Genomic DNA, 25683 nt, shown 5'->3' with positions numbered 1-25683 from the left:
GTTTTTAAGAGACCTCTCTTTTCATGGTCACTGACTGCAATCTTATCTTCTATATCTGAGATTCTATCTTCGCATTCTTTTATTCTGTTGCGTACACTTTCAATAGAGTGTTTACTTTCCTGGATATCTGTTTGAATCTGTTTTATGGATTCCATTTCTTTCCTATATTGGGCGTTTATTTTTTCCATTTCTTTCTTATGCTGGGCCTTCATGGCTTCTATCATGGTCCTGAGCTCATCTATTTTTTTGTCAGTTTCTGCTCTAGAGTCTCGAATCACAATTTCCATTTTGCTCACTATCTCTATAGTTATCTGGGAAATTATTTCTGTTTTGAATTTTTCTAGAGCCTGATGGATCTGTTTTGTTACTTCCTGTGCTTTGAGTTCAGGGTGTCCTGGTGGTTCACTTTCGGCCTTTTCATCCTCATTTGCCCTACTGTTTGCCATTGGTGAACTGGAAGTCTGTCTTTGTGTCTTGCTTAAGTGTTTTCTCATTTTGATTTTTGTTGTCGGGCTGTCCTTGGTTTAATCTCTGAGTTATCACCCAAATCTTCCTGATATAGTTACACCCTAGCTTCTGTGTCCCTAATGACCCACAGACATTCTCATCTTCATAACATCAGAGAAAACAGCTCATCAAATCAACGGCAATGCTTTACCCCAACTGACACAATCAGCAACACATTAAGATCAAGCACAACTTGGACACTGACCTCCTGTGGTAGTCACTAGTCTATCACCCTTAAATCATTTGAATTAAATTGAAATCAAGAAGCAGTCCAGAACATGTCTGCAGTGAGCAAACTTTTCGATATAGTGTATTTACCATTTAATGGCTCAGACAGAGCGAGGATGCAAGACCCTGATCTCAGGTAGCTGATTGCTGAACCCCATGACGCTGACTGACCTCGGGCTGCAAGGCCCAGATTGAGTTCCCCAACCTTCTGAATGGTTGAACTCCACAACGTTCTATTACAAGTTTCCCACACCCTTTCTTTAAAGATGTTCAAAGTTGGGAACTCAGAAAAATACCCTTGATGACCACCTCTGTCTTTGCAGAGTGGGTCCAAAGACTGGCACAGTCAGGAGGTCTGAGAGTGCGGGGGAGGGGGGAGATTATGGGGGTTCAGGGGCGCCCGTGGCTACCTTCCTGGGGCTTGAGCGATGGCTGCTGGGTGGGGAGCAGGCGTGGTTCTCCTTCCCGCCGTGGACCCGGCGCTTGAGCGATGGCGGCTGGGTAGGGAGCAGGCGTGGTTCTCCTTCCCCTCAGTAGCTTCTTAAGGACAGGAGGTGAGAGGAGCGTGTCGGTGTCATTCCAGCCACTCCTGCTGTCACCCTCATTCCGTGTGCAGACAGCTCAGTACCGAATACTTTCATCTTCACCTGAGGTTGTCACAGTAGCAAAGGAATAAAATATAGGTGAAACAAGGGGAAAGACCCTAAATAGTCAGAAAGATGCGAAAAGCTTGTCCGCATATTTACAGGTGAGTTTCTGGTCTTAAACATCATCCCAGTGAGCATATTGACCTGCCCTAGAGAGCTGGAACTGCCACGGAAGGAGACAGCGTGGATGTGAGGCTGTGAGGAATAAAAAAGCAAGAGATAAGGGAAGAAAGAAGTGGAAAAGGCAGGTGTAAGACTCCAAAGAACATTTCTGAAATAAGGTTTTCCTCATAGTTCACACGGGCAGAGAAGAGTGGGTGCCATTGCAGAATAGGCTGCTGGTAAATGGTTACGACAAAGCATGAGGCTTTAGGTATATGAATGTGATCTCCTCGGACCCTTCTTCCCCAAGGTGCTCAATAAATGAATCTTTTCACTGTATTTTATGATCATATTTATGAAGTGCTGTGTGTTTCCATGCTGACAAAGCCTCCTAAAACAGTGCACACAGAATTCCCACTTTCAGGAAGACGGCATAGGTGGGACGCTTTTCTCCCTCTCTTCCTGGTAAGGGCAATTAAAAGCCTCCCAGGTGGTATCCACGTGAAACTGAAAAGTGGAGAGAAGACAGCAGAACAGCTAGAGACCTTGGAAACTGAGGAATCGTCCACACAGTTTACAAAATTGTGAATTTGTTGGATTCTCTTTTTGCCTTATAAATCCTGAACTTGAAGTTTGAAGAAGCCACCTAGCTACCAGAAAATGCCAATGAGTACTTTAAAAATAAAAAGCCTGGATCAAAGCCCCCGCTCTCACTAGCAAAAGGGCCAGAACACAAGCAGCATAGCAAGACACAAGATATTTAGAAAATGCTGCTCTTCCTGGCCAAACATCACAGAAAACCCCATGAGCCGCCACCACACGCCAGTAGACACTGAGTAGGGAACCCAGACTTCACCCCAGAAAGACTGAAAGCCCACAAGTCCCCCGGAGACAGCGTGGAAGAACCCCACATCCCACCCTCACCTGCACTGCTGCCTCCTGCTGGCCATGTTGAGGAGGCCCAGGGAGAGCCAGGACCTGGATAGCGCCAATAGTTGGCCTCCTCCCCAGTGTCGGCGAGTCCTCAGCCCTGCCCTGTAGTAACGTGACTTCTGCCTCCACTGGGTGAAAACGGTCGCACCTCCCTGCTGAGCGATGTCAGGAAAAGCCAGCCCAAGCAGACCTTTAAGTAAGATTCAGCCTTGCAACACACAAAAACATGCAGATTGCAGCTGGAAATGATTCACCATTCAAAACTACGCTTAACCACCTCATTCCAAGTAATGTAGAAGAGTTACCCAGTAGAGTATTGCAGGAAAATAGACTGAGATGCATAGAGGTCAAGAAAAAAAAAGGAAAGAAGACTTGTATCTATTTGCATTTGCAGATGAAAGGAAGCTACAAAAGAAAAAAGTCATAGAGCTAATTTAACAAAGTAACAGACTACTAAAAGTAAAGCAACTAAATTTCTATAGTCGTATATTCTAGCACTGAACAATGAAATTAATAACATGGTGTCATTTATTGCTTCTCAAAAGAAATAGGTAATAAAACATAACAAGGCTTGTTTCCTGGAAGCTACAAAACATTGATTTAAAAAAAAACTAAAGATTTAAATTAAAGAGAATAAATAGACATTCAGTGTTCCATGGATTGAAATATTCAACAGAAATGTCAGGTTTTTTCCTAATTGATAAGAGTTCGTGTTATTCCTGTCAAAATCCTAGCAATCTTGAAGAATCCGCCTCTCTGATTTTCAGGTCAGTTGTATAGCTGCAGTACTTAAGGTTGTGTGGTATCAGTGGGGACAGAGACACATGGATAAGCAGAGTGGACTAGAGAGCCCAGAAACAAACCCACACATATGCCCGAAGGTGCAGAAGCAATCCAGCATAGGGAAGGCAGCTGTTATAACAGTTGGATACCTATGAACAACAAGCACACAAACCTTCACCTACACCTCCTACTATACCCAGGCCAACACAGTGTATCAGACTTCAGTGTAAAATGCAAAACCATTGAATTGGTAGGAAAAAAGTATGCCTTCAGTATACATAATTAGATAAGTAACTCTTGCACTTGATCGCAAAAGTATAATCTATAAAGTGAAACATTGATAAGTTGGATTTTATCAAAGTTAAAACCTTAAGTTCATGAAAGATCACATCAAGGGAGATGAAAAGTACAGGGTGGGAGAAAGCATTTGTACACCACCTATCTGACGAAGAACTCCTATCTGTATACAAACTTCAAAATTCATCAGTAAAAAATCTAATTAGAAAATCCTCAAAGAGCACAAATAGACATTGAATCAAAGAGGGTGTAAACATGGGAAACTAGCTCAGAGCAGATGCTCAGCTGTACGGTTCAGACCTGCAGCAGCCCTCAGAACTCGGGGGTCAGAGCAGGGCTGTGCAGAGTACTGAGCCCTGTCACCGTGTAAGACGTGGAGGGGGCTACAGAGAACTATTCAGAGTGAAAAAAGTGAATCGCTAGAGATTACACAGTATATGATTCCACTTATATAACACTCTTGAAATGCCATATTATAAAAGTGCTGACCACAATAACGGCCGTCAAAGAATAAAAGAGGCACTGGGGACGCCGTAGGGATGCTTGCTATGATGAGAATGTTCTGTCATTTAACCTCATTAATGTCGGTGCTGAGACCACAGTGTTGCTGCCCTGGAAAACTGGGTGAGTGCACACAGGACTGCTGTCTCTTGTTTCTGGTAACTGCAGATTGAAGCTACAGTTATCTCAAAGTAGAAAAGTTTAAAAATAATCCCTTAGAAATGCAACTGAGAGAATCCCTTGTTGATTCTGTGATTAAATTGCGTCAGCCATCTGCAGTCGTGTGCCGAGCTGGGTCCATCGCCCGACCCCGCAGCCCTGGCCTCCGGACTGCCCGCCCGGGAAGGCCCGGGCATGGGTGGAGGACTCACTCGTGAAGTTTCGTTCTTTTCGAGGGAAAGCCCAGGGCGTGCTGGTCCACTGTGGCTTGTCCCGTGTTCCGAGCCCACACCACCCTCTGGTAACGTGGCGCACTCTCTCTCACCCTAGGAAAGCCGCTAGTGAAAGCTTCGCGAGTGACCGTGACCAACACGGAGGAGCCTGCGGTCACCGTGGACATAGGAAGCACCGTCAGAACAGTGCAGGGCGTCAACGTGACCATTAACTGCCACGTTGCAGGTGAGAAACAGTGCTGTGCTCCTTCCTCAGATGCAAACGGAGCCCATGCCAGCCCGAGCCACACAGGGACTTCTCTCAGGGACCAGCACAGACCTCCATTGCTCAGAAATCACAAAGCAACTCAGAAACTTAGGGGAGGGAAATTTAATTCTGGCTGGGACAGAAGAGGTGCAGGGTAACATGTTTAGGCCGTGTGGTGCTCAGGGGGCAGCAGGCCTGAGTCTTCCCACTAGCGTTTCCTTCCTGCTCACCCGCCATCTGGCTGTTGCTGTTTGCTTGCACGATAGAAGGTGAGTGTGTGAACAAACCTCTTTCCCAGATCCCTGTGGCTTTTTTTTTTGATCTGCCAAAGCTGACGTTTGAGTTGCTGTCCTTTCTCTTCTCTTGCACCACGCCATCCTGCCCTTAATTCAAAAGCTTCTGGAACGGGCACTCTAGAAGGACCCCATTGGTGTGGGATGCCGACAAGCTCCGTGGCACACGCATACTGCCTTCCACATGCCACACAGGCCAGTTCGCAAGAGCATCCTGTCTGGGTTTTTTTAAGGCAGGGAAGTTACAGCATCACGCCTCCTGGCAGCTCGCTGTAGGTTAAAGGCACTGCACCTTATGATCCTATCGTTACAGCCCATCTGGCTGAACCCATTCATCGATCCTTTCAAGCAACAGGGAGATCACTGTGTTGTGTACATTGTGCCACAAGGGGAAGAACCAAACTCCCAATTCTTTTGCTTCCTTTTTTCGGACACAGTACCAAGGAATCCACAGTGTATCCTAGCCCAGTAACTGGTCAACAGCAGCACGGCTTTGGATCTTTTTCTATGGTAGAGTTTATTTTTTGCCACTTTTTGGATTTTTTTTTTTCTGTACAGTGTGCTGTCACGGTACAGGAGGTAAGACAAAAATAATCTCAGAGCCTTAAGAGACCTGCCCAAGCCAGTCCCAGTGGATTATAGGAGCCTCCTCCCTAATACTCTCAGTGTTACAGTGACAGCAGAAAGAGTACTTGTGAAAGCAGAATGTTTAAATCAGTGCTTAAGTGTCCCATGGTTCACAACCAGTAACAACAGCTCGGACCTCCTGTGAACAGAAGGCTGAAGTGCCTTGCTCAGAGCTACCTCAGGTGGGCTCCTGTGGGCGGGGAGGAAGTGGGAGGGCACGGGGACTCTTGTTGCCTCTCGGGATTATGGTTGTGATCTAAAACGTCCCCCAAAGCCACACATTTTCAAAGGTGGGGCTTTGGGAAGATGACCGGGTCAGGGGCGCTGTAGGCATCAGTGGGTCGGTCCCTTGGTGAATCCATAGCTGAACTTACTTTTGGAAGAGTTGGGCCGCTGGGTTATGACCTGGGGGAGCATCTCCCTTCAGAGGCACTCCCCTTTCTCTCTGCTTCCTGGCTGCTGTGACATGAGCGTCTTGCCTCTGCCCAACCTCCCTCCACAGCCTTCCTACCGTGCAGCCAGCTGACCGTGGATCGTATCCCTGAAATGAGCCTCTCCTCCTCGACGCTGTGGGTGCCCGATGTGGCTTCTCTCTCTGCCTCCCTTTCCTTCTCCCTCTGTCCCTCACTGTCTGCCCTGCCTCTCTTGGTCTGTTGCTTCTCCTCGTAGAGCCCAGGCTCTAACCAAGCAGGACACAGTGACAGGCAGCGGGGACTTTCTCTGCAGGAGGATCTGTTACACATACCACAGAGTCCCTCAGGGTCCTTTTCTCCACCTTACTTTTCAGAGGCTTTACACTGAATTTCTAGGGATTTGTTTTTTCTTTAAATTAACTGCTGAGCTCAGAACCCAAAGTCCAAGCTGTCATGGACAGGCATCATGATGCTCTTGCTAACCCTAGTGGTGCTGCAATGGGAAATCAGCTTCTGCATCTCACCTGTTAGCTTTTCCAGGTACATGAGAGACAAGGCCAGTCTGCTGGCTCAGGCCTTGAGCAGCAAGTCTTGTGTCACTTGAGCTGCGTGAGTGTGCACCTGCCTGGTGTGACAGGGCTGCAGGCTGCCTCTGCACTGCTTTGACTGCCCTGCCTCTCTTCCTTGTATCCTTGAGAGCCGGTTTCAAGGACAAGTAACAGGTGTACACGTGACTTCCAGAAGCCTTCGATGTCCCCACCAGTGGGCTGGCCCTGAAGAGCAGGGCTGCCCCAGCCAAGGGCAGCATCCGGCCCCAGCTCAGCAAGGTGCTGCCTGCAGGTCTGGCTCCTTGGCTTTTCTTGGCACTGAACCCGTTTCCTAAGCGCACCCTGTTGTGTGCTAAGTTCTGAGCAGCTATGTGCTGGGTCAGCAGGCGGTGGCACGCGGATGAAGCTTTTGCCCAAGGGGCCTGTGAGTCAGGGCCGCACTTCCAGGCTCCCAGCTCCCTTGGGGCCCAGCTTCCTGTGAAGCTCCTGCAGACCAGCGGAGGGTGAGCCCTGGACCGGTCCTGACGCCAGCCTGCCGGCTCAGGGAGCTGCTCCGGGAGCTGCCCTCTGGCCAGCCCGACTCCCAGAGGCAGGGCCGCCCCACAGCAGTGCAGTACGCGCCCCTCTCATGGGACAGGTGTGGGTTACACAGGGGCAGAGCCCCACTCGTGTCCAGCTTCTGTGTGCCTCCCTTCCTGTCACCTTAACAACCTCGTGAGATGATCGGCTTACAACGTGAGAGGCTGTACGTGGGTCACAGTTTGGGAGTTTCCATTCCGCGCTGACTGGGCCGTTGTTCTGGGCCCACGACGCGGCAGCAGGTCACGGAGCAGACACGTCGCCTCGTGGCCGTGAAGCAGGAGAATGGGGAAGGGGTCTGGGTCCCGCAGTGTCCCTCGAGGGCGTGTCCTAGAGACGTCCACAGGACCCTGTCTCTTGGAGGTTCTGCCACCCCGAGAACTAAACCTTTCGCAAACGTATGGGCCTTTGGGGACTTTCACAGTCCAACTGTAGCAACTTATAAAAATGCAAGCCTGTTTCCTCCATACAGTGTTGACTCTGCTAAGGGTCTAGCAGCTTTTATTTGTCTAGGTCACACATCTCTTAATGTTCTATAGCTTTACCTTTCATTGAAATATTTCTCTACAGAAAAGTGCACACTGTCAATTAGATGCCGCCTGAGCGTTCCCCTAGCCTTTCTGTCCACCCCCGGGTTCATCCTCCCTCCACACTCGGACTGCTGACGACGTAAATGAATGTTACCAACTTGATTTTTGCTTACAGAAATGAAATCACACCTTATATATTCCTGTGTCTGGCTTTTCCTACTCAACACTGTCTTACGGAGTTTTAGATCCTTCACTGCTATGGATCCATACGTTTAGTTTTTATGTTTTTTGTTTTCTCACCAGAGAACGTGGGTGTTCTGCCTTGGTAAGTGCCCTTCACCACCGGCCTCTTTCTCTTCTCTTAATCATCCTCCTCTTCCTTCCTCATGGGGAAAAGCTTTAAAAGGAAAAAGATCTAGAGATAGCAGCGAAGTCCAGGTACTGTGTAGCTTGGCCAGAGGATGTCGATGGTGCCCGGGCAGCTGCTTCCTGCAGAGCAGCCCACAAGGGCCCGTGCGAAGCTAGATCGATACGTTTGGCTGATAAACTTATTTTTTCTCTTCCAGGTGTGCCTGAAGCTGAAGTCACTTGGTTCAGGAACAAAAGTGCCCTGGGCCCCTCTCATCACCCGCATGAGGGCTCCTTGCTGCTCACACAGGTGTCCCCCTCGGACCAGGGCCTGTACTCCTGCAGGGCAGCCAATGTCCATGGAGAGCTGACGGAGAGCACCCGGCTCCTTGTTCTAGGTGAAAACCCCAGACCCAGGCTGACTGTCCGCTCGTGTCCTCTTTCCTCCTCTCAGTCAACGCCATCCAGGGCGAACTTGGGCTCTCTCTCCTTCCCCTCATCACCAAGGCTTTCAGTAGGCAGGGCGTAGACTGTGGGACCAGATGCACATGAACTGGAACCTAGCTTTACCTCATTCTGCGTGGCCTTGGGCAGGTTGCTGCACAAGTCTCAGACACTGGTCTCCACGTGGAGGTGCACCACCAGCCCTGTCCGCGTCATCCACGTTGCAGGGGAAGCAGGTATCAAAGGGAAGTCACAGGAGGGAAGCATCTGTTCCTGTCCCTTCTGTGCTAAGGACTTCTTTGAGGATCAGGTGGAAACAATGACCCCCTCCAGAAAAATTCATATGTGTAAAATTTTCCATCTAATTCACAGTCTGATCTACGTAAATTCGCCATACACACATCCCACACGTGGGCACTCCCGGCTCAGGGATCTGGCAGGAAGTGGAAGAAAGTGGGTGCTTAGACTGAGAGCAGCTACCGGACTGCTGTCCACCAGCGGATGTTGCCAGGATTGGGCTCAGTCCTCTGGACTAGAACCTTCTGCTGCTTTTCTCTCCCCCATACCCCCAAGTCTAGAGTTGGTACAATAAAAATAAAATAAGCTTTTTGGTGAGGATGTTTCACTCTTCAAAAACAAAGCAACTATTAGAGCGCTTATATTAGCTTTCTAACTGAGAAAAACCTAAGGGGAAAAGAGAAAATATAAGAAGTAGTAATGACGTGCTACTCTTGCACACATAAACATACATTATCGACTTCCTCAGGGAAAAAGAATTAAACCATAGATGGCTGTTTTCACACCTGAAGTTGATGTACCAACACTCATTCTCTTACCCCTGCTCACTCGGATTTCAGAGGCCCAGACGGGCCCCCTGGTGGCTACACACCTACAGCCATCGTAGGAAGCCACGGAAAGTTGGCTCAGGGAAAGAAGGACGCCATTTGCTTTGCATTGGGTTTTGTCCAGCTAAACAGCTGGTCGAGAGCCCAGAGCCCAAGACTGTTGCCCCACACTGAGTTAGGGCTCTGACTGGCCGTTGCTTTTCTGCCCAGTAATCCTTCCTCGCTATCTCTGCTAACAGAGATAAAAGTCTAAGATGGTGGCTGTACCACTGCTTTGCCAACGAAGCATGCCCATGTGTGTGTGTGTGTGTGTGTGTGCGTTCACGCGCGTGTGTGCACATTCTGTGAGCTGGTTCTGACCACATTCCCACTCCAGTGTGACCGCGAAGATGCTGTTGGGAGAACATGCAGTCTGTGAAAGAAATGGGAAAGACCACTTTTAAGGCTTCTATCTTTTGGGCTTTTTTTTCATCAGAAGTCTCAGTTTCTTAAAGATTGTTAGTTTTTATAGGTGCTTTATGAAAATAGAGGTGATAACTTTTTTTTAACCATCAAACATATAGCTTAATTTCTAAAGAAGAGATTTCAAGTGTAGAGTTGAAATTTCATGCCATGTTCTGTGATTTAACCTATAGCAAGAAGACTTGCTAATAAGACAGTCGTCCATTTATTCACAGACATTCAGTGGTGAGCATTCGTGTGTCACCCCTGCTCGTGTCTGCTGGGCGCTGGAATATCTTTAGTGGATCACAAGAGGTAGCTTCTACCCCTGGAGAATTTCATTTCTCTGGGAAGGTCAAATGGACATGTATGAAAAAGGAGAAGTACCGTTTTTAAAAAAAGCTTGAACTTGAAGGAGGGGCTGGTATTTGGAAAGAACAGATTACTTGGCAAATGGAACGTAGCCTCTTCTTTTTGCTCTGAGTAAATAAGCAAAGGCTTCTTGAGTATGGAGTGTGAATATTGAGGAGTAGAAGAGGAAAGATGCTTTGAGTAAATTACCACCATCAATTCCTAAAATCATGGTATTTCAAGTAGAAACAGATCTTGGAAAGGAACCCATTTTATAGAGGAAACTAGCACTTGGCAGGATTGAGGAAGTTGTCCAGGTTGGTGAATGATAGAGCCATAGCTAAGACTGAGGATTCCTGAATCCAAGCAGTGTTTTCTTGTACTATATGCAGAGAGCTTTTTCAGTTATACTTCATATACTTATATAGATGCACGATGTCAGAGTCACCACTTTTCCTGTGTGATGGTCTCGGGCAGTCAAAAGCAGAGACAGAGGTGTGTTTCTGAAGCACCCTCAGGCACCATCAGTGCCTGTTGGCCTCCCCAACAAACTCTCTAAAGAATGGCAGCTGCTCAGCAGACACAGGAGGGGAGGCAGAGATTCTCTTGCCATCCGGGGAAGCTGGGACCATTCTGCCACTAGCTTCAGTAGGTACTTACTTGCCTCTTCATTATTTGGTGGAAATGGTAAACAAGCTGCTGTATCTCCAGTCTTTGTCACTTTTAACTGTGACCTCCAATGACCCCTTATAAGTTTCCAAATGATAAAGCATCTCATAGTAACCTCTTCCCGTCCTGTTGGTCTGAATTCTATTGGGCAGAAAAATCCAGAGCATAAAACAAATAACTTTACAACTAGATCTTTTTTCCTTGTGGAAATAGTCACTCATAGGCCCTTCTGAATAAGTCATGCTTGTGGTATATTTCTATCTGTGGGGACGATCACAGAGTCCCTATCTGAAGGGTGTTGTAGTAGTAGATAAGTGAAAAATGGGATGAAAATTACCTCATCAAGACTTGTCATCTAGTGAATGCTAAAGTTGCTCATAATATGATTTAATTTTTCTACAAAGCTGTAAGAACAGTGTTGCTGTTCTGGAAAGTAAGGACCTCCTGAAATTAATGTGCCTGGTTCTTATTATTGACCCTGTTATATTGGGTCAGACGCTGAATATTAAGACTCAGATTCACCTGAGAGGTCTACCTCCATGTAGGGAAAGGGTGTTGTTCAGTCAGGAAGAGTAATGCCTGTCTTGCACACACATTGCATGCCTACTACCTCTCTCCCACTTGAAACTACCGGTGTGGTTTAACTTTCTGATTCACTGTCTCTTCCCACAGAGGCTCCCCGGGTCCCCACACAGTTGGAAGAGATCAGGGCTTTGCTCTCGGCCACTGGCCCGAACCTTCCTTCAGTGCTGACATCTCCTGTGGGAGCACAGCTGATCCTGGATCCTGGGAATTCCGCTCTCCTTGGTGAGTCCAACCCTCTGAAACATTGGGCAACAATCCAGGGCTGGACAGGATTTATGGGTGAATGCTTGCAGGTGGGAGGAAAGCTATGGTGGGGGGTGGCCAACAGGAAATCAGTAAATTGCCTACAGAACCCAGACTCACCAGCAGAAACTTGGCTGCCTTTCTGTGTGAAGTGAATACAGTTCTCAGTCTGGACTTTATAGCTTGCCTAGATTCCAACATGGTTCTTTCCTGAGTCCTCTTGGGCTGATACCATGGCCCAGATCTGCTCACTCAAGGTGGCCACTGAACTCAGGTACACCAGTAGAATCTACTCCTGTGTCTCTTCCTCCTCTGTACCCCCATAACCCCCTCCACATCAGTGGATCTATAGTCATGCTCAAAGGCAAAGCTTCTGTGGCCTCCACAAACCAGTGGTCCTATTTGGCCAGGCTTCCTAAGCACAGCCTGAGGCCAGCCCAGACAGACTCCTCAAGGCAGATCTCCCTAGCATCTGGTGTTAGAAACCTTCACCAAGGTTGCCTACATGACTAGGGCCCTCTGGTAGCAGCGTTCAGTGCAAGGGCATCCAATTCCTGTGCCCCTCATCAGAATCAAGGACAACCCAGAAGAACCCTCATGCATGCTTTTCAGGGAGCCCGCGTGGAGAGAAAGCCCTCATTTTTTTCCAAAGGTCCAGGTTGGAGATGGAGTAGGGGACACAAGCCTGTGCATGCATGAGGATAGGGAACATGCAGAAAACCCTATGCCTTCCTTTTGGTTGTGCTGTAAATCTAATAAGTGCTCACACTACCTAAGTAAGAGAAAATGTTTTAATGACTTATTAAAAACAAGCCCCACAAGACCAGGGAACTTTATGATAGCAATAGCTAGAATTATTTCCTTGCTCAAAGTTTAGTATTTCTTTATTACTCTGCCACCGACTAGCAGAGAACAAAGGCCAACAGGGATATTCCAGATCATATCCATGATGACTTATCAAAATGAAGTGCCTTGAGTTTAGGGTTAGAGCACAGAAAGGCTTACTTTAGTTTTCGTTGTCATCTGACATTAGTGGAGAGTCCTCACAGCCCATCAGCATGTGGAAGGAGGTTCTGACTTCTCTATTTCTGACTCGGGTAGGAGTAAGACACTGGCAGGGTTAACGAGTATCCCTGTTCTGTTTCCCATGATGTATAAAATCTCAGCACTGACCTTTTCCATATCACACTGATCAGAATTCACAGAAGTTTCAAATTGTTCAGTTTCTTTGGCTTGTATATGCTAAACTTATTCCAAATTAAGTGTATGCATTATGAAGTTCTTTGTTTTAGACTCATCGTTATGAAAAATTGTAACTGTTGATCATAGCCGAGTCACTAGCAAGGTGTGTAGATCGTATTTATCTCCACATTGAAAAACTCTTGGGTCACTCAGGTGCCATTCAACATGCTGGAAAAGTTACTCTGCTTATATTTTTTTTCATGATAGCTTTGTTTTCTTTCTCCTTTATTCTGGAATAATAGTTTGTCTCATTTTAGCCATTGGCAATAAGAATTTATTATGCTTTATGCTGTTGCGTTCCATTGCTAGTTTATGATACTTTTTTACCTTAGTCTGGTACTTAAATCTAATAGTGAAAAGACACCTCAATATTCCATTCCACATCCAGACTGCTCCACATAAACGAGGCAGTGAGACTGTGTCCATAAAGTCCTGGATGTAAATGCCTGGACAGAATGAGCACTAGCAGTGAGCACTAGCGTGGTGCCAGCACTCCGGAGCGAGGGGAGACCTATGAGGAGTTGTAAGAGTGAACTAGAGAGTGATGTCAGTTATCAGAACTCTGAGAAACAGGTTATTTGAGATAGACCAGAGCCTCTGTGGTGCTTTAGAACTGTGTGTTGAAGGATGAACAAGATTCAAGCAGGCAGAAAGGAGAAGAAATGGGTACTAAGGTGCAAAAGATGCCATGGATCCCAAGATAAAAACATGCAGGGCGTGTGACAGTTGTGTCTCTGGAAACAGCTGTACAACACCACTGCCCTGAGGGTGATCACTGGCAGCTAAACTGGGATAGAAACTAGGCCATCAAATGAGCAAGCCTCAGCCACAGTTTGTCCCTTCAGATTTGCCCCAGACTTTTGCTTCAGCAATTCTAATGCTCACTCCATCTTGAGCTTTTGCAGCTAGGAACTCGTTCTGGCCCATTAGTCGAGTTGTTCCCAACTGGACAGGGTTCCCCCGGCTTCCGTAGGTGGTCCCTTTCAACCACAGTGTATGCTGTAGATACAAGAAAGAGGCCAGAGATCCTGGGGGAGGCTGACTTGTGAATGGTTCTAAGAAATTAGAAGAGAAAGTAGTATCAAATTGTGGAGGGACTTGAATACCAGGCTAAAGAAGTAGATATACTATCATGGGTAGAGACAGATATTTAAAGGATTTTTAAATAGGAGAATGATTGCATTAAAGTGATGTTCAACAATTCACCTGACCTTCCATATAAATAATTGATAGTGGAAGAGTATCAGTAACTTTTCTCATTGCTGAGACAAAATACCCAACAACCAAAGTTAAAGGAGGAAAGATGTACTGTAGCTCATAGTTTGCAGGTTTTGGTGTATAGTTGGCTGCCTCCAAGCCAAAGTGGTATGGCAGAGGAGAAACAGTTAATGGTAGGCAGAAGGCAGCAAAGCAGCAAGGAACCAGCAACAATAATCTGCCTCTCCTTTTTATCCCTTCCAGAATACCCACCCTTTGAATAGTGCCATCCACACCCAGGGTGGACTTCCCATTATCCACACCCAGAACTATGCAAAACCAATCAGTGGACTGATTTAGCAATCACACACCCTTAACCCCAGCATCACATACTTAATCCCAGGATCACACACCCTAGATCCAGCCATCTCTTAAAAGCCCCACCTATGACTCCATGAGGCTTTGGAGGACATCTAGACATAAGCTATAACACAGAGATTGAATGCGGAATTTCCATTTTGAGGATAACAGATATTCTAAGCCAGTGACAGTAAACCTTTTAGATACCAAGTGCCACACCGCAACCAAAAACCCACTTACTTGTCATAAAGTGGCAACACTGCAGTTAAACATGAATACTGAGGTTTTAGTTTAGGAAAAACAACTCATACATTGATATCTTTTGTCTTAAAAGGAAAACACGATAACATGCACACCATAGGTTCACCGCCACTATTTTAGACCAAGATTAAAATATGTGGCAAAGATACTGTTAATCCCTCCTTTCAGAGTCAACATACACTAATTATACTTTTTTTCATTAGTATAAGCACTGCCTTGGAAGAAATTTTACCATTCCTGCCCAACCTGGTGGTAGTTGACATACAGAATGAAAGCCATTGCTTTCGTGTATGAAGTTAGCTGGTCTCACAGATTCATGGTTTTGTAGCATCTCCAGGTTCTGTGGCACAGAGATAGTAAGTCATTGACTGTGATTGTCACCTTTCGTGGAAAGATTATGGGGAGACATTTGGGGTCTTTCCAGCCACATCTCAGTGATAACTCTTCTTCGTTGAGACTTGAGTGTTGGGATTCTGGCAGGTGAATGGATTCAAGAAAAGGCTGTTTCAGTCATCAGACACTCTGGAATTGCTTTCATTTCAAGCCAACCACAGCTACAGCTTTCAAGAAGGAATGTTATTTGAGCACCTCATGTATGGGCCCTTCTGAGCCTCACTTTCCATAACTGTAAAAGGGGAATTTGAGGCTCCATGCAGGGCGGGCCCAACTTAGTGGGTCTATTGACCAAGGCAAGAAAGGAAGGATTTCTTCTGTCCTTGTTTGTAAGCTGTCTTTTCTACAGCTCAAAATTTTGTCCACTGCTCTGGAGGGAGAAGCCAGTACCTATGACACCACCCCTGGTGGTCCAGGCCTAAAGCAGCACCCTACAGGCCACCATCTTTACAGTAGCAGCAGCATCCCAGGCACGTAATTATATAAACAGATAGCTTTCCACATCTCTGAATATTCTCCCTGAATTAATCTCAACCCCTGCCCCAACTTCAATACTGGGATTTAACTACGGAGTTACAATCCCAGTCCTTTTTTGTTTGTTTGGTTTTGTTTTTAGAGAGAATCTTGCTAAGTCACTCAGTTGCCCAAGCTGGACTTGAATCTGCAGTTCCCCTGCCTTGGCCTCCTAGGGTGCTGGAATTAACAGCATCTGCACCCTTCCTGGCTTACAGTCTCATTTTCAGTGGCTGCATCAGCCAGAGATACCACCTCTTACTCATCCAAATGTCTGATTTTGGACTTTGAGGTTTTCTGCAGTCTTGTATTTATATATAAAAAAAGGTATGATTATTATTTCTAACTAACTCCTCATATGACACCTGTTTACTTAGGATCAGGTGGAACTATTGTGTCCAAAGCTTTGTGTATTTTAGGTGTTTGCTATAGTCACATTGCCCTCCAACAGAACCTTTATGACCGCCAGCAGTATAGGAGAAGTCCGACCTCTCCAACATCAGATATGACCAAGAGCTTTTACATTTACCATTTTAATTGGTGAATACCCAGCAGGGTAACAGACAATGCAAAAAATGTTATAAGAACATTTTTATTCTTTTTTGATTTTAAGTAATTTGGGGTTTTAATATGTCTTTCAGTCATATATATTCATTTATGAATTGCTCATTTGTATCTTGTTTATTTTTTATGCTTCTATTGATTTATAAGTTATAAAGACATATTTACATGTTTAACATATTTGACAGTTTGGTAGCTGACATGCACTAAATAATGCATGAAGTTTAAAATTTTATGTTTTGCCACACTTGTATACACGTATGCACCTGTGCAACCACCCCACAGTCACTGTGATAGACACATTCATCACCCAGATTCCCCTGCCTCTTCCTGGAGACTCTCACATGGCTCTTCCCCACCATGACACCCAGCGAGACACGGGTCTGCTGCCTGGCAGTAGAGGTGGGATTGTATTTCCTAGACTGGTGGCTTCTTTCGGGATAGTTGCTTTGAGACTCAGCCATGTTGTAAGACAGATCAGTAGTGAATTCCTTTTTACTGTTGATTAGTATTCCATTGTACAGGTATACTACAGTTTGATTAATCACTCACCAGTTAAAGGGCAGGATGGTCATTTCCAGTGTCTATTTATTACAAATAACTCATGTACTGGTTTTCAAACAGAACGTGCTTGGGCCAGGGATTTAGCTCAGCAGTTCGGTGGCCTGCCTTGCAAGCGCAAGGACCCGAGTTCAATCCCTGGTACCAAAAAACAAAAAAACAAAAAAAACACAGAACATGCTTTCATTTCTCTTGATTAAGAGTAACATGGCTGGATGATATGGCAGGTGTAACATAGCGATTTAAGGAACCCATTTTCCAAAGTGGTTATATTACTTTACCCTGCTCCCAGCAGTGAGGGAAATTCCATTCTCCAGATCTGCACTGAAACTTGCTGTAGTTGGTCTTTTTAGTTTTAGTCATTTCAACACTTGTGAAGGTTTCTTGCTGTAGCTTTAATCCGTACTTTCCTAATAACTAATAGTGATGCACATTTTTCATGTGTTTATTTTCATTAATTTCTTGGGTAAAATGTCTGCTTAATTTTTTGCCCTGTTTTTTTAAAGTAGGTTGTTTGGGATTAAATTGTGAGAGTTCCTGTTTTATGTGGGGTTTTTCTTAGTACACATTGGCAGCACGCATCATGTACTTGCCCCATGGAACTGCTGCATGTACCCAGCAGGTGTGAGCTCCTTTTCTCATCCTCTCCCTCCCTCCCCTTCTCCCTCCATCTCCTGGTCCCCTTCCCCTGAGAAAGATCTGACTCCCTACTTCTATTATCTGTCTTTTATTTTGCTCTTGATTTATAATTTGGATTTCTCACGTCAGAGAACCCTGTGATATTTAAGCTTGTGTGTCTGATTTCCAGTCTTTTATTGATACATGGTTTTCATCCGTGGCTCTTTCCACACTCTTAGCAATTTTCTTTCACAGAGAGGATGATTTTTTATTTTGGCGAAGTTCTACCTACTAGGGCTTTTGTTACAGTGTGTTCTTTCGATGTTATTTAAGAAATGTTTTCCTAACCCATATTCTCAGGTATTTCCTCCCATGTTTTCTCTTAGAAGTTTCATATTTTTAGGTTTCATAGTTTATGATTTATTTTTGTATACTATTTGGAAGTATATTTTGAAGATTGTTTTTATTATGTAGATAGCCACCTTCCACCTTCATAGAATATGAGAGATTGGTTGATGCATTTGTGACTTTTTACCAGTATCACACTCTACCTGCTGCCTTCAGGACATAAGGTTTTCCAGACTGGCTGGTGGGAACATAGGTCGCTTCCTGCCCTGTGTGGGCACCAGGCACTGATGTGTCTAACTCTCAAGTAGTTCTTTCTGCTGCCTGGGGCCATTTTTATCTGCAGGCCCTGGTCCTGAATATTCAAGGGTTGGGTCCTCTACAGTTTTAAGAAGACCACTTGTGAAGTTTTATTACAGCACAGCCACCCCATCCAGTTTCCTCTGTATTGTCTGAGGCTGTCATACACCACAAGGACAGATCTGAATACTTGAATTGGAGACCCTGGGGCCCTCAATCCTAAAGTGTTTTGTACATGGCCCGGTACAGAAAATGTTTGCCAATCCTGACCTAGGTCCCCTGCCTTAATATTAGAAAGGGCAGCTCAGTCTACAGTGGTCCTCACACTTTCCGCTGGCCCACCATGGCCTGTCACTTAGACCTCTCCATGCGGTCAGTGCCCCTGGAAGACAGCCAGCCAGTCAGTAAACAAATAGAAGCCCTACAGGCGCAGAGATTGCCTTCAGGAAGGCCGTGGGAGAGAGAAAACCTGGGGTCTCAGGCCCTGGACTTCTGTCAGAATCAGATGACCTAAGTGGTTTCAGCACCGAACACCTAATAAGGTGTGGCTCAGGGAGAGTGCAGGGCTCTGTTCGGCGTGGGTCTGAGAGCAGAGCCTGCACCATGCCACACAGCACCGCCGCTGGAGCCTGTCATCCAGCCCACGGGCACCGCCGCCTTCTACCCTGTATCCCCAGCAGACTTGGACGGTCAGGCCTCTCCCTAACAGGAGGCTGTGTGCCTCGCCCTTCCCCACTGGCCCACAGGCTCAGCAGCACACACAGCAGTGGGGGCAGCACCAGGCTGCTCCTGGCCCGCCGGCCCCATCATCGCGGGACCTGCAGGGCCAGCGGCCCAGGCCGCAGTAGCTCTCGGGCAGCAGTGGTTTCCTTCCACCCGCCGGAGACAGTTGCCCAGTTTTGCTCCTTTCTCTGTGGAGAATTGCAGAGCCCAGGTGGCTTGAGCTGCAGTTCTAAATCTCTCTGCTGAGAGTAGTAATGTGTCTGACCCAGAAATCTCAGCTCAAAGGTAAAAGTTTCCTTCAATGCTGTCACAGTACTGAGAGGAGTGCACCTCGGCTCTGAGTCTAAAGTAGAGCTCTGTGGTTCTGCATAAACCCTCAGGGTAGGAGTGTATGTCAGAACACACTTAATAAACATGAACATTCAGAGCCTGAATTCCTAAAAAGGAGCCTGACGAGGCAGAGGGCCCCTTTGCTCATGCAGCAAATATTTATTGAGTGTCTGCTAGTGCCAGGTTCTGGGCTGGGCCAAAGCTACAGTTAGTGAGATAAACACAGACATAGTAGCCTTCGCCCATTCAAAGGAAGTTTATTGAGCACGTACTCACCAGGCCGTGTTCTGGATGCTCTTGTGCAGGGCAATGTAACAGGGGCTCAGAACCGAGGGGCAGGCCGTAGGAGGCATAGGAGAGCGTGGAAGGGCAATGCACGAAGCGGTGGCAGGACAGCGCCAGGGCTCTGGGCAGGGTGGCTCTGCCGAAGGAAGCCTGAGAGGTACGGGAGCCGAAGCGAGGGCGGGGAGACCAGGGAAGGGCGCTGTCAGCAGAGGAGCGAGCAGCGGCTCCGCGGTGAGAAAGCGGCGCTGGGGGGACCCCAGCCGGGAGCTCAGATGGCGGGGCGCACACTGCTGTGCCTGCAGTGACTGTGTGCTTGTCCAGAGAGAGACGCCATCGACCTGTGCCCTCAAAAGCCTCCGGCCAGAGTAAAGAGGACAGTTCCTAGGGAAGGAGACCGGAGCGCACGCGCTGCAGGAAATTGTCCCAGGACGCCCGGGAACAGAGATCTGCATCTGAGACTGGAGGACGCCTGCCGGCCTCGATGTGTACGATGTGTCCGTCACCTGAGAAGGGAGACACTGCGTGCGACCCACGGATCCCGTGGGCTTTTCTGACCCAAACTCTCTGTACTGCTCTTGTGGGATCGACGCACCCCACACTGCTCAAGCCAAGATGTTTGAATAAAAGGGAGACGCGTACAGCTGTGCCACGGCAGAAAGTGCAGTTATCGGCGAAGAAAGAGGACACACGTTCACTGCTAGGCCTGGCTTGTTTCCTTATCCCCGCTCAGCCTCTGCTGTGAGCCTTTGCGGTGCTCGGAAGTAGCAGGACAGCCAGAAAAGTCGACCAGTGTGGGGAGCAAAGCTCTATAAACTTGCAAAGGAAGCCAAAGGGGACAGAAGGGGACAGCTTTCTTTGATAAGGGAAGCACAGAGGGTTTAACAGGAGCTGCTGGGGCTCAGGATGTCAGAGCAGTCCACGCAGCAGCGAGGAGACAGTCCTTACCGTGTTTCAGTAATGCTGTTCTGGGCACCAAGGACGGCAGAAAGAACAGTGCAGACAGAATCCCCTCCTGTCTTAGTTACACTGTCATAGGAAAAACAGAAAATGAACCCAGACCCTGGCGTCCATTGTTAGGTGGTCCATGCCGTGGTGAGCAGTGGGGTGGGTTTGGGATGCATGGGCAGTGACATGGTGTGGGAAGGGGCCGTTCCCTGAGAACGTCATCCTCAGGTGACAGGTGAAGAGCTGCGGAGCACTGCTCGTGTCCACAGACAGAAGCATGACACGCCTGCCTGTCCGGGCACAGCCGAGGGGCGCAGGCGACTGGAGTGGGGTCGTTGATTGGGACTGAGGAAGAGGAGACCACAGAGTTAACGAGGCAGAGGCGAATTGCGAAAGGCCTTGTGAAAGATCACACTAAGCAGCAGTGAGAGAGAAATCTGTAAATGCCCAATGCATAAAGAGACACGGCGTTGCACGGAGCACCCTGAGCTGTTCCAGGGTGAGGGAAAGGCAGGCAGAAGTGACTTCTTTTATCTGAAACCATGTGGCCCGCTGAACTCTGCAGAACTGCCTCGTAAAAGAGGCTGCTCGGGCCGGCGCTGGGACAAGCCAGCAGTGCTGAAGTCTTGGGTTCATGAGTGCCCGGCACCTGCTCGGCTCCCTGCCCTGAGCGTCTCCAGGTACTGGCCTCTTCCTCCAGCTGCTGAGGGGCCTGGAGGGGAGCATAAAAATAAAATCCACCCGTGGCCAGTTAAGTCAGAAATTGGAGGTGGGGATAAACATCAGTACTTTCGAAAATTGATTCTCAGGGCTTTAGTGCACATTAAGTCACTTGCTCAACCCTGACTGCCCATGGAGAATGTGGAAATGGTGTTTTCTCACCTGAAATGTGCTAGCCTCGCATTCGAGGCTCTTTGCTGCTCAGACTTGCCCTTTGCATCCATCCTCCCATCCTGTTCCTGTGTCGAATGATCTTCCAGACAGAGCTCAAGCCCCTTGTGAAGCCTTCTCGGGGTACCCTCCCGGGAGTGGTCATGCCCCACCCACCTCCTGATGCATCTGCTCTAGACCAGCGTGGGGCAGACAGAAGTCCTCTGGCATTGTGTGCTGTATGGTCTCTGGTGCAGCCACTCAGCTCTGCAGTTCCAGAAAGCAGACCCAGGCAGTAAATAAGTGAGTGTGATTGTTTTCTAATAAAACTTCATTCGAAAAGCAAGGCCCCCAGCCTTTCTGACCCTGCTCTGGGTTATTGACGTGACACTTCTCCTATCTGACCTTGCATTATTGTAGATATTCTTCTCTGCTTCGTGTCTCCAGCTGGATGCTAGGTCCTAGTGAGAGGAGAGACCATTAATATGCTCAAGTGCTTTCAAACAAGACTTGGTAGGAGGACCTTGACTCAGGAGTCGTCCTGAGTCACTTCGCCCCCTCATTCCTGTTCTGATTGCAGCTTTATGTCCCACACACCTCCACCCTCACCTCACAAAGGCAGACTTCCTGATTCTCCCCATCCAGACTCAGTCAGGACATCCTGAACCCAGTGATGAGGAAGGGCACACAGTGAATTCAGTGAGTCCCCTAGGCCATGTCTACTGGAAAGTCAGTTTTCATCATGTTGCTTTGGAAGATGTAGATCATCACTACTTCGTCTCCAAAGATAGTGGTGGGAACAGCAAGTCCCAATGGTCAAAGGTTAGGTAAAAATTAATCCACAATGGGGACCCACCCGGGGGTGGCAAAGGAAGTGAGGTAGAGGAAGGCCTAGGTGACTGTGAGGAAAGGACCAGTATCTCTGGTGAGCGCAGGAAGAGGAAGAAGATGTTTATCCTGATCCTTTTCAAAGAGACATGAGTTGGCATCGGTTTCCTCATTTATAATGAGGCTGATTTTTTTATGTCACAAGGAAAATGCTTTTGATTTCCTAAAGCTTTGCCCATAGAGAGAATATGCTTTGCTCATAAGAAGAAAGGTCAGCATTATGTGGTTGTTCGTAGCACATGCCTATGTACTTCTGTCTTCTCTTTTTCAGAGTAAAATCCAGAGTAGAAAATAGAGACCCCATAGGACTGCTGAGAGCTCTGTAGCACAGAGAGTGTAGAAGTAAGCCAGTATTTCAGGAGCACTTACCCGAAGTCACAGGAAGTAGTACAGCAGTTCTTTGGATGGTAGTGCACATCCATAAATATAAAAAGACACTGGAGGGTAAGTGACACTTAAAATAGCTGGACAGAGAGAGCAAGGCAGTAAATCTCCCTGCCTCGCCAGCATTCCAAGCTGTCGCCATTGTGAGCATCCAGGCTTGGGCTTATTTTAAGAGTCCAGATCGTAAGGAAATGGGGACCTTAAGAAAACTCACTCCTACTCATTCCTGCCCTGTCCTGGCACCAGGACACAATTCCCAAGCTCCTGTGCCCTCCCTGTCACGTTTGACAGGAACGATTTGAATGAGTCTTTGTTCCTGAAATAGGTCCTGGAAGTCCACTGTGGGAAAACGAGGAGCTCTGCAGTCTCCCTAGTAAGTCCTTCCTCAGTGCTAAGGTGGCCCTGGGAAATGCCACACCCACTCTGCACCCCTTGTGTGTGGGTGGTGCCACATGGCAGCTTTACAGCTGCTGCCAAGCCCAGAGGCAATGGAGGAGGCAGAGGTAGGTTGTGGCCAAAGGCTTCTCTGTGGACTGTGGAAAGCACAGACTTTCCTGCCTGAGCTCCCCCTGACTTTGCAACGGACAGACTGCCTCAGAAGACCCATTTCCACATCCTCAGCATCTGGCTCCTCATGTATAGAGAACACCAAGCTCAAGAAACAGTCACCGCGACGGCCAAAGGAGAAGCTGTACCAGGTGACCGGCGTAGCGCTCCATCCCAGTGGTGCTGTGCGCGTAATCTCTGCCCGCGCCCCTTCCCTCCTTGGTGAACCTGAGATCACCCTCTTCTCAGTGGTTTACTTCCAGTTCTTCCTCAGTCGTCGTGAGTGTAAACTGCTGACCACGAAGCCACTCCAGAGGCTTCGTCTGTGGCAGGCCCCAGCTGTGCCGGACATCAAGGGACCCCCATGTAAGGGGGGGAGTGCTGAGTCGCTTTCCTGCGGGTGTGTCAGAAAGACCGGGCGGCCCTCTCGCGGCTCTCTTCCTCTCTCGCGGTCCCCAGGCTGTCGGCTCGGCCCCTCACACGCACTTGAGAGTTTGCTCGCCTTGCGCTCAGCAGCAGGCTCGGGACCAGAATGCGTGGCTCTGCCCCTCCGGGAGCTGCACCACCACCAGGAGTCTGTCTGCCTTTGCCTGGAAAATGGAAACCATATGTACCATGGCCCCAGAGTGTGGACAGAAGTAAGTGAGATCGTGCACGGGACAGCGCCTTTGAACACAGAACACACTCACTGCGCATGCCTGTGCCTCTGACCATATGCGCTCTTGCCCGGCCTTTATACTTCTTAAAGTGGACGACTGAAGAAAATTAGGATGAATTGACGGGGCAGGTCCTGGAAACAGAGCTGAAGAAGATGGCGGATCTGGGCCTCTGGCTGCCTGCCCTTTCATTAGATGCCCATGGTGTACCAGTCATTTCTTTGATTTTTTTTTTTTGATAGTTAACTTACTTTAGCTGAATTCTCCTTGACAATTCTAGTCCAACTCACATAAATTAAGCAAAGGAGACGGTTTTTGTTTTGTTTTGTTTTTGTTTTGCCCACTACTGAACCTAAAAGATGCAGTGAGCATGAACCTTGGCGTGGTTTTATGGCCAAGTCACATAATCTCTTGAGTCTTTCTTTCTGTTAGTAGAATGGGGTGATAATCTGCCTCGCAAGACTGATTGAAAAATCACATGAGAGCAAGTGTATGAAAACAGTTTGTAAACTCTAATGCACTTGCTAAAACATAGCAGCTGCCTCATTCGTAGAGCTGGAAGCAAGAATAGCTACAGAGGCAGGATTTCTAGGAGCCCCAAGAAAACAAATGCTCTCAGGCAAGGCTCTGGGGCTGTGAAGCCCATCCTTGTGGGTAAGAGCAGTTTCCTTGGTGCTTGTTCTTGGTGCGCACTGGACACAGATTGCATTATTTCTTTAAGTGACGTTGGGGAGGATGGATTCTGACTTTCCTGGAGAGCATTGTTTGTAGAAAACGGACTGGTAGCGTCTGAGAGGGCTTCATGGGGAACTGGCCACCTGGAGCGGCACAGAGAGCTCGCTTTTCGGGACACCAGGATGAACACAGAGCAGAGGGCTGGGTTTCCAATCTAAGTGCGGCACTTGCCGTGGAGCCCTGTGTGCGAACAGTTCGTGGCAGTGAATCAGAACTCAGCAGGACCCTGTCTCCTGTCAGTTTGTGGCTTTCCACCTTTCTGTATCCTCTGCTATGTTTTATTAAAGCTCAGAGAAGTTGGTTAATGTTATAGAAATTAAGCAAATTTCACTTCCTACCAGTTTACTGTGGTTTCTTCTTTTTTATGAAGCAGGAGAAATACTATAGATTCTGTCTCATCATAACGAGTTTTTAAAACCATCTCGGTAGAAAAATGTAAACATTTACACAAAGCAAAACCCAACCGTACCAGTGTATTCCTTGCTAGGATTTTAATGGTGCCAAAGTATGGTTTTGGCCCCGTCCATCTCTTTGGCCACACGTACTTTAACTCCCTCTTGCTGTGGCCCATGGCGTGGCACTGGAATTATAACCCTGAGACCCAGCAAGCCCCTTTGATTTCAGGCCCGCGCAGCTAAAAGTAGCCCATTTAATTGTACTCTTCCCTTGAGAAAGAAGAAAAATGTGCTTTTCTTTGGGTTATCATTTTAAGTATACCTTTTTAAAATGTACTTCAAAAAAGTACCCTTAAGACGCATAAGAAACTGGCAAACTAGTGCCTATAAAGAAGAACCCCATAGTTGAGGAAGAAGAATGTAAAGAAGCATTTTTTAACACTCCCTTTGGTACCTTTAGAACTCTGAACCAAGTAAACGCATTAATTATTTAAGAATAAATGACAAAGTCTACTTTGGAAGTCTGCTTCAGTTCCACAGATGCCTCTTGCTTCAACTGTGGCCTTCTACCTCCTGTGCACCAAGGACCCTGTGACGCCTCCACCCTCACAGTTCATAGATCTGGGCTCCCAGGCAGGATAGGAGGCTCTGCAGACTCTTTCCCTGCACTGGGGGAAGGAGGCTAGCGAGCTAGAATGAGCCTCAGTCACGTCTCAGTGCAATTAAAATCCTAGAAGGAGCACCAGCTATAGCCAAGTCTCATTTTTATGTACCTGTTTCCAATTTTCATTGTAGGACGTCCCCACATGGGGGTTGTGGCGACATTCCTAAAAGCAAAAAAGGATCTTCACTCTTTGAAATCTATACAGTTTTAAAGGCTTTTGCTGGCTGTGTGCTGCCCCCACCCACTGTAGCCTGTCAAGCACAGTGCAGAAAGCCGATCAGGCCAGAGGTGTCAGGCCAAAGGAAAACGTGGTGACAAAAAATGATTGTACTCTTTTTTCTTTTTTTTTTTTTTTTTT

The 25683-nt window shown here is 47.4% G+C and overlaps 1 protein-coding gene across 1 annotated transcript in view; it reads left to right on the top strand.

Moving 5' to 3' along the window:
• Positions 1-25683, top strand: part of Adamtsl1 (ADAMTS like 1) — a 303353-nt gene that overhangs the window by 236689 nt on the left and 40981 nt on the right. The window contains exons 24-26 of the mRNA XM_033757645.1: positions 4488-4616; positions 8194-8373; positions 11398-11532. Coding sequence (XP_033613536.1) covers positions 4488-4616; positions 8194-8373; positions 11398-11532 — 444 coding nt within the window. The remainder of the gene's footprint in view (positions 1-4487; positions 4617-8193; positions 8374-11397; positions 11533-25683) is intronic.

This window comes from Fukomys damarensis, unplaced genomic scaffold (assembly GCF_012274545.1).
Source record: "Fukomys damarensis isolate Sample0158 unplaced genomic scaffold, DMR_v1.0_HiC HiC_scaffold_31, whole genome shotgun sequence".
Taxonomy (NCBI): domain Eukaryota; kingdom Metazoa; phylum Chordata; class Mammalia; order Rodentia; family Bathyergidae; genus Fukomys; species Fukomys damarensis.
Note: the sequence above shows the minus strand (reverse complement) of the source record. Positions and strands in the feature narration are given on the sequence as shown.